The sequence below is a fragment of the Vigna unguiculata genome, chromosome 7, assembly GCF_037176805.1.
Source record: "Vigna unguiculata cultivar grain cowpea cultivar isolate G323 ecotype 2 chromosome 7, ASM3717680v1, whole genome shotgun sequence".
NCBI lineage: Eukaryota > Viridiplantae > Streptophyta > Magnoliopsida > Fabales > Fabaceae > Vigna > Vigna unguiculata.
The window spans coordinates 25,680,001-25,688,818 of record NC_140798.1 but is presented as its reverse complement, the minus strand read 5'-3'; the positions used below and the strand labels follow the sequence as shown (position 1 = coordinate 25,688,818).

General features: G+C 31.7%; 1 protein-coding gene across 3 annotated transcripts; it reads left to right on the top strand.

Annotated features, from left to right (window-relative positions):
• The first annotated feature begins 1,570 nt into the window (after nt 1-1,570).
• LOC114189521 (putative myosin-binding protein 4) lies at nt 1,571-5,785 on the top strand. 3 transcript variants are annotated; one of them, XM_028078109.2, is made up of 4 exons: nt 1,571-1,715; nt 1,820-1,922; nt 2,665-4,008; nt 4,101-5,785. In XM_028078109.2, the coding sequence occupies exons 3-4, from the start codon at nt 2,796-2,798 to the stop codon at nt 5,519-5,521; spliced, it is 2,634 nt and encodes an 877-aa protein (XP_027933910.1). In that variant the 5' UTR covers nt 1,571-1,715; nt 1,820-1,922; nt 2,665-2,795; the 3' UTR covers nt 5,522-5,785. The 3 variants fall into 3 exon arrangements, with proteins under 3 accessions (XP_027933910.1, XP_027933911.1, XP_085521310.1); XM_028078110.2 differs by having other exon boundaries at nt 1,576-1,715; nt 1,825-1,922; XM_085665184.1 differs by lacking the exon at nt 1,571-1,715 and having other exon boundaries at nt 1,780-1,922.
• The last annotated feature ends 3,033 nt before the right edge of the window (nt 5,786-8,818 follow it).

The window sequence follows — 8,818 nt, the reverse complement described above, 5'->3', positions numbered from 1 at the left end:
TATGTTGAATTGAAGTGGGATGTGTTTCTAAATTTGAAGTGGATTTTTACTATGAACTTGGTTATAATTATGTCGTATAATTTGCGAATTTATATTATATTATTTGAGCATCGAGTGTGACAATTTTCTTTTACAGGTATGCCCAAGAATGTTATTTGTGGATTTTGTGAGTTAACTATGATTAGGATAACGAATAATATAACTTAAACTTCTCCTCAAAATATTGAAGTCTAATATTTTAAACCCAATCTCATCCAAAATATTTTTTTTATGAAATAAAATTAGTAAAATATAGTAAGTAATGAAAGCTTGTATAAAATAGCACAATACAAAACATAATAACAAACTACCAACTACACAAAATTATAGATGAAGTAGATGCAGACATATGTTGAGTCATTGTTTTAACATAATAATCATACTCTCATTATTTTTTATCTTTATAGATATTATTTATCCATTTAAATCTTCGTTCTCTTAAAAATCAATAATTCAAAATAAATTCTCTAAAATTAAAAAATTAGGGTTAAACTTTTCCTATTCCTACATGTTAAGCTGGTTTCTAGTTACTTGCTCAAATTTAAAAGAATTTTCTTAATCATACTTTGAAAACACCCTATGTTTTTTATTCTTTAGTGGGATTAAAATACCACAAATTAAGAGCCAAAAATAAGTTATTTAAAATGATCAAAAAGAAGGGAAAAAAGAAGAAGCTTAAGTAAGAGTTATTTCACTATTTTTTGAAGTTAATTAGGATTAATTACACTATTTTTTGAAACCTAAGATAATAATTGGTAAGATTAATTGAGTTTTACCCAAAATGATTCAAACTAATTATGAAACTTCAAGTTGAGTTGTGAGTTAATTATCAAAGTCCGCAAACCAGAATATAATCAACACTAAATTCAATAAAGCAATGAACATCCGTCCTTTCATGTATACAATTAGTTACTTTCCAAGCACATCAACTTATTCCCTTGGAATGGAAACTGTTATTTTTTATTATTTTTTATTTTTTAACTTAGAAAAGAAATAAAGAAGAATGCATAGAAAAATATGCCATCCATTGTTTCTGCATATTAATTTCATAAAATTGGATTCTTATATTTTTAACATTATTTTCAAAATACATTGATTTTAATATTTAAAAGTAAATTAAATTAAATTAATTTTAATATCTCAAAGTCAATATATTTTAAAGATATAACAAAAAAGCAATACTAAAAATTCAAAAAATCTGGATTAAATTTTACACTATCTTACATAAACTTGTTTTAATATTATAAAATTGACTTATAAATTATTTATGTTACATTTATATATTACAATTTAATTATACTTCGGTTTCTCGAGCATTAAACTACTCAATATCCCTTAAAGGGAATAATTTTTCTTTGAAAATGATTGATAGCAAAGTCATCCATTGTTGCAGCTGTAAAATAGCAACGTGATGAGCAGTTGGCATGAACCCAAAGTGCAGATATTCTTACGTATTCATAATCAATTCTATTTATTAATTATTTCAATTTAATCTGTATATTTTGATACGTTTTTTGTTTCATCATTTAACAATACAACAACACATGAATTATCAAATTAAACCCATTTAAAGAAAAATATTTTAAGAAATTGATTTTTTTTTCAGCTGCGTAGGTGACAAATCAGACCGCTGGTTTCAACTGTCGTTGATCAAGCGGAGAGGGAGGGACCGACTCGTAATTTCGCGCCTTATTTTTCTTCAATCTTCACTTTTTCTTACTATTTTGTTTTGTTTTTGATTTATTTATTGATAATTTTGTTTGTTCCTTATTTTTGGAAGGAAAGAAAGACAAATTCTATGCCATCTTTGATCAGAAATTGCCTCTGTGCCTCATCTCTCTGTTTCTCTTTCGCAGTCTGCAGAACAGAACAAAACAGAACAGGTACCGGCATTTTCCAGCACCAGAAAATGTGAACAAAATATAATAAACCAGGCAAATTTTTGTGGATTATCCACCACTTTTTTGATTTATTTCTTTATGAAATTTGTGTCCTTTTGAATTTATTTGATTTAATTCTGATAACTAAATTGCAGTTGGTAGTTGGTAATCTAAGGCGTAATGCGTTACGGTTGGGTTGGTTTCAATTCACTTTCTGATTATGTTTACGGTTACTTCATAATTTATTAGTATAGGTTGTTCGATGAGGGAAGTGTATATTTCGTTTTCATCAATCAATTACTCAATTAAATTGAAAATCTGTTCCTATTTATTTATTTGATTAATTGTTTTTTTGTCGTTGTCCAAGGAGTTGAGGATTTATTTATGGCTATGCTCAATTTGTTTGATGTTGGTTGTTGTTGTGGTTGTGCTGTCTATGATAAGGGATGATGTCTGGAATTTTTCGTTGTTAAAATGGCGCGTCAACTAAATGCAATCCACCGTGCATTGCTATTCTGATTTAATCATTAGGCTGGAGTTTGAATTCTGAATTTGTAACCATGATAAATGTTGGAAAAGAAATTTTCATAATATTTACTGTGATCTTATTGGGTTCGAGTAGGATAGTTTATGGAGGAAGATACATGTGTTCTTAAAGTAGAAATACTGAATGCAATGCATTTAATTTGAGTTTTAATTTTAACCTTTTGAGTCTAATGGTAGTTGTTTTGTTCCATTTTTGTAGCCTTCTAGCCTTAGCTCATCATCTATCTTGGTGAGGCAATTTTGGGTTTTGAGTTGGGTGGCTGTGATTTGATTGATGAGTTTCCCTGTATTGTCTGAGTCTTGTGGGTTTGTAGAGCGACTGTGGTGGAGATGGCACCAAGTGGTAAGGAAACTTCATTTGTCAAAGCAAAGAGGATGAAGGGGTTAATTTCCCATCTTACATCTGCAGCTTGTGAGTGGTTTTTGATATTTCTGCTGCTACTAGATGCTTTGCTATCATACATGCTCACCAAATTTGCAAGTTATTGCCGACTGCAACTGCCATGCTTGTTGTGTTCTAGGCTTGATCACATCTTAGGCCGTCAAAGGCCAGAGTTCTATGACAACCTGTTTTGCAGCAATCACAAATCAGAAATATCATCTCTGGTTTTGTGTCATATTCATGGTAAGGTAGCAAATGGGCATAAGATGTGTGATGATTGTCTTCTGTCAGTCAATGCAAAGACCAAGGCCAATGGAAAATCTCACAGATTGTTGGTGGGTAAATTTGGGCTGGCTCTTGGTGATGCTGGTTTCAAAAGTCCATCACTAAGCAGAGATTTGTTTGCTGGCTCTAAGGGTTCAAGATTATGTACAAGACAGTGTACTTGTTGTGGTAAGCTTTGGAAGTCAGATCCGAACTCCTCAAGATCTGTCCAACTAAATTCACCTGGTAGTAGAGCTGTTCTTAAGCCATATATTCCTTTGCCATGTGCACCAAGGCAAAGCCGTTTAAATCACCGGGATAACATGAGGAAAATGAGGGATAAATTTAGCGGATTAGAGGGAAAAAACAGTTTTCAGCCCTTATCTCATGTTGGGTACTGCGAGCTGAGACTGACTTCTGATTCTGAGAATGAATTTCCATTTTCTGATGACGATGATTTTAGCAACAGTAGTGTGTTTCAGGAGAACGTTGAAGCCAGTAATGACCCCATGGCTCAAATTACATTACCACCTCCCACAAAATATATTCCAAGTAATTCGAATCCGGAAAATGGTAGTTCTGCCAAACCCTTGCCCTTGTCCTCAGATCAATGTGTGGAGCCAAATGTCAGTAAACATCAAGGCGTGAATGCCAATTCTGCAGTAGAAATTGACTTGCAGCAAACAAATCAGGAGTCATTGGGTTCTGAACTGCCTGAGCTCATTTCACTGGATGAGGTTTCACCATCACCTATTGTTAGGAATGTTTCTAATAGAGAATCAGAACCAGAAGACAGTAAGATTACTTCTCTTTCTCAGGATTCTCTTCCTGCTCCCCTATCTGAACTTATGACTGCGAATGGCACAAATGCACATGCTGGAGCATCATCAGAAAAATGTAAGATTTCGCTTTCGCTGTATTCCAAATTTTAATACAAATTTTATTATTCAAAATAGTTGTTTAACATCTGCTTTCTGAAATATTTCCAGCTTCAGATGTTGCACAAGCAAGTGATACCGGAATGGCATCTGAAAAAAATGGGGAAGTTTCAGAGAAGATTGGTACAGAGGAAAAAACATCTACTGAGACTGATCCGGTGGTATGTGATGCTGCACCTACAAATCCTAGTCAAGAGAACTCAAGCAACACGGATAAATTCTCTGTCGTCACTACGGAAAGAAAAGAAACTGAATTTGTCATAACACAACCAACCATGGAGGAAGTTGATACCATCAAGGAGGAAGTGGAGCAATCACCATTAGATAATTCTGCTCCTAATGGATCTACCTTATCATCACCGTTTCCTATTAATCATGTTGACTTGCCTGAGACGCATTATTGGGATTCTAGTTCAAATGGAGTTCAGGTACTTAAAAAGTCATCCTCGGTGGAATCTGGTCTTGAATCTCTGGATGAAAGCAGTATTGCTGAAATTGAAGGTGAGTGTTATGCTGATAGACTGAGGCGACACGTTCATTATTACAGGCAATGCTTGGATTCTTTGCATAAGGAACTGGAGGCAGAAAGAAACGCTTCTGCTGTTGCTACAAATGAAGCAATGTCTATGATTACAAGGTTACAGGAGGAGAAGGCAGCACTGCAGATGGAGGCTCTTCAATATTTAAGAATGATGGAAGAGCAAGCAGAATATGATAAAGATCAATTGGATAAAGTTAATGATCTACTCACTGAAAAGGAAAAGGAGTTACAAGATTTGGAAGCCGAGCTAGAATTTTATAGATCAAGCATTCCGAATGTTGAACCTATGGGCCACAATATGCATAAGGAAAGTTGGGATTTGAGAGGAGAAAATGCCACAACACAAAATACTGGTGTAACTAACATACTCAGAAAATTTGCCAGTTCAAAGAATCTTGAAGTATCCAGAGTTGGCGATGCAGCTAAGACTGGTGGAACCTTCATTTTAGAGTTTGAAGAGGAAAAGGAATACATTTCTCAATGTTTGAAAAACTTGGAACAGAGAGTTTATCAAATTTGTTTGCATGCGCCTAATGATAGACATGAGAAACTTGAAGTCAGTAGTAAATCAAATCAACAAGGATCTTCTAATGTTGAAGGGCATCAATTAGATGGTCATGAAGAGACTGACCTGTCCACACAGAAAAACTCTAAAATGTTGAATGGAAATCATGTTGATAAGGATGGATCAGCTGTAGAAAACAATCATTCCACGTCTCCTGGACCAACAATCTCCACACCTAGAAGAGATTTTGAGTTGGTTGTTCTAGAAAATGAAATATCGGATCTTAATGACCGGTTAGAAGCACTTGAACTTAATCATGAACTTCTTGAGCACCTAACAAATTCTCTTAATACCAATGATGGAAAACTATTTATCCAAGACATAGCTCGTCGATTGCGTGAGCTACGCAAAATTGGAATAAGATGAAGACGGTAAGCAGTCAAACAGAAGTGTTTTTAGCTCTTTATTTTTAGGCACAAATAAACTTTCATATAGCATATAGTATAAAACATGTTGTACCAATGGAGATGATATGAATCCTCCCATGATTTTCTGAATTTGCTTTGACAATTATATGCTTGTGCTCTTTCAAAACATGTAACCAATGCTGGACATGCTTGTTGGCCAGGCGTGGAGTTGCTCATTGATTATGGATGTCTATGAATAGATTTTACAATTTTGTAAGTTTCATTTACTTGTTAAACTCTGCTTCAACTGTTGATCTTGATTTAAATTTTAATGACAAGATCAAGTTTTGTAATGTCCAATGTAATTTGTAGAGGGTTGTAACTGTTGAGTTCTCAGTTCTGCTTTTTCGGTGTTGATTTCTCAGTTCTGTTAGTTCCATCAACCGGATCTTGTGATTGCCAAGTTTTCAAGTCCGGATTCCTTAATGTGTTAGCAGATTAACTTTTCCTTGTATACCTGTTATTTTGCTTGAGCATCATTTTACATGAATAACTTGAGCATGTGCTATAATCTGTTGAGAATTTTGTATACTCCAAAGATTTATTTTTAAATCAGAATATTTTGACAAAAATAATGGGGTCAAATTTCATTTTATTTTATCTCAAGTCATTTAATAAATTTTTTAAAGCATAAAATAAAAATAAAAATGTGCACGTTAGCAATGACCATTGAAAATGTAGCATAAACAATAAAAGATACTCCAACTCATTTTTTTCTTTTACAATATTATTTTAACCCTTCTTTAACTTAATATCTGTACCAGTACTTGGGAAAACAATGCCTCCATAGACAATTCTTTTTGTGTTGCTTATGATGGATAACATGTCTATTATCTATGAAAAGTGTAACAATGAAAATCATTAAATGATTGGTTAGAGCTTGAGAAATAGGTTAAAACTAATGAATCTAATAGTACCTAAAATGAGCCGGAGAAGCTAGAAAAATAATGATCTACATTTATGGGGTAATTTTAAAAATAACAACTATAATTTGAAAAAGATAATATTATTTCATTAACATTATATATAAATCTGTATTTGCGAGTATTCGTGGATAAAACCCGCAACGGGTAAGAAATGGATATTGTAAATGGATGCCCGTGGGTATCAGGTACGGGTATTTTTAATACCCGCATGTTAACGAAGTGAATACGGATATCATAGTATTTCGTACTCGTTATACTCTAATTTAAATAAAAAAAACATGATTAAAATATTAACATATTGATTTTGAATGAGTTATTTTTTTATCAATTAGTTTAAAAAAAATCATTTATTTGTAATTTGTTATTCAATGCTATTTAAATGGATTATTTGGATTTTATTTAAAATTTATGAATGATATGTATTGTATTTTATTTGAATTTACGATTAAAATATGTTGTTAAATATTTATTTTTATTTTTTTGTAAATACTCGTGAGTACTCGTGAATATCCGTAGATATTAAAAAATTATGCGAGTACCTGCATAACAGATTCTCGACGGATATGGATACAAGTACGGGACATATATTTATTCAACGGGTAGGGTACGGGGAGCTATCCCTGTGTGTGTGTGTTAAATTTTATATATCAAATTCCTATTGTAACACTCCAATTTAGTAGGATTATCTTACTAATTTAAAGCATAAAATAGTTGATAAAAATCATAATCAATAATTATATTAAAATGTATTTACAAATCCTCCAAGAAAAAAACTTAACTTACACTTAAAAAATATAAGCAACTTTTTATCAACTAGGAGGATCTATACGATACAAACATTATATAACTAAGTATCATATGTATTTTATTCAACTACCATTTGAATAATGGTCAATAGATTGATTTCACTTAAGCGAAATCAGCTAATTATTAGTCAACTTAGCTGATTTGATATGTTGATCACATATCTATATGTTTAAGTGATTCAACATGTTAGACACCTTTTTAACATACTAAATAACTCTTAAACACAAGTCAAAACATCCTAAGCTAAGTAAAGATATGATACACAAATTTCTAAGCTTTAAGGACTCATTTGATCTTCATAACCAAGCGTCTTTATGACAACAAACAATACACCTACTGATACCAATTCCAAACTTACCAATCTTTGAAGTAATTACAATAGCAAGCCCTAATCACACATATCAAAACTATTCATAATCATCCATTCAACACAAATACAAGTTCACATTCTCAAACCAACCAATTCAAATTACACATCAAAATCAATGAACCCAAATCAGTAATAAATCACAGTTCCATACCCAAACATATTCAATTTTAAATAACTAATTTTTCTTACTTGACCTGACTTATGAGTACAAAACACAATCTTGTTTGTCTCTAAGCACTCCTAACCACATAGAAGGCAAATTTGCACAAAAAAAAGACTCAGATCAATTATCTAATCATTATCCCAACAATCCTAATTGAACAAAGATTCATCTAGGACTTTGAGATGACACATGCAACCCCCTAACCTCACACATGCATTACAAAAACCTAAAAGACTCTAAAAGGAGCAAAATATGAATTTATTCTATTCGACAAACTGATCGGGTAGAAAGATAAACCTTATCGTCAGGAGTTCTATGATGTACTTCGATTTTGAAATAGATGAAGGATGAAGTCAATGATCTAGAAAGAAGGTAGATAAAAAGTTTAGAAAAAAATTTAGAAAGATGGTGACTCTTATATAATAAAACTCGATTAAAAGAAATCTTTATTTATAATATAATTTTTATTAATAAAATAATGGGTTAAATATGTTTTTGGTCCCTCAAGTGTCAAGTGAATTTTGGAATTAGTCTCTCTTCGAAATTTTATACCAATTTAGTACTTCATCTTTAGAAATGCGTGAATTTAGTCATTCTTACCAAATTTTATTAAGTTTATTTGACATTTTAAACGCATTTTATTATAATATTTGAGTTAACATTGAAGCGAAAATGTATCAAACAGTGTAAATAATTCAAATACTATCATGAATGCGCTTGAAACATTAGATAAACTTAACAAAATTTGGTTAAAAATACTAAATTCACGTATTTTTAAAGATGAAGGACTAAACTGGTCAAAAATTTTGAAGAAGAACTAATTCCAAATTTCATTGAAACTTGAGAGACAAAAACATATTTAACCCTAAAATAATTAAATGTCATATTTTAATGTCACTACTACTCTTTTGGATTTTCTAGATCCTTGGACCTACAACTAAAAATTGAAATTAATTTCATTTATGTGACTTAATATTTTAAAAAGTGATT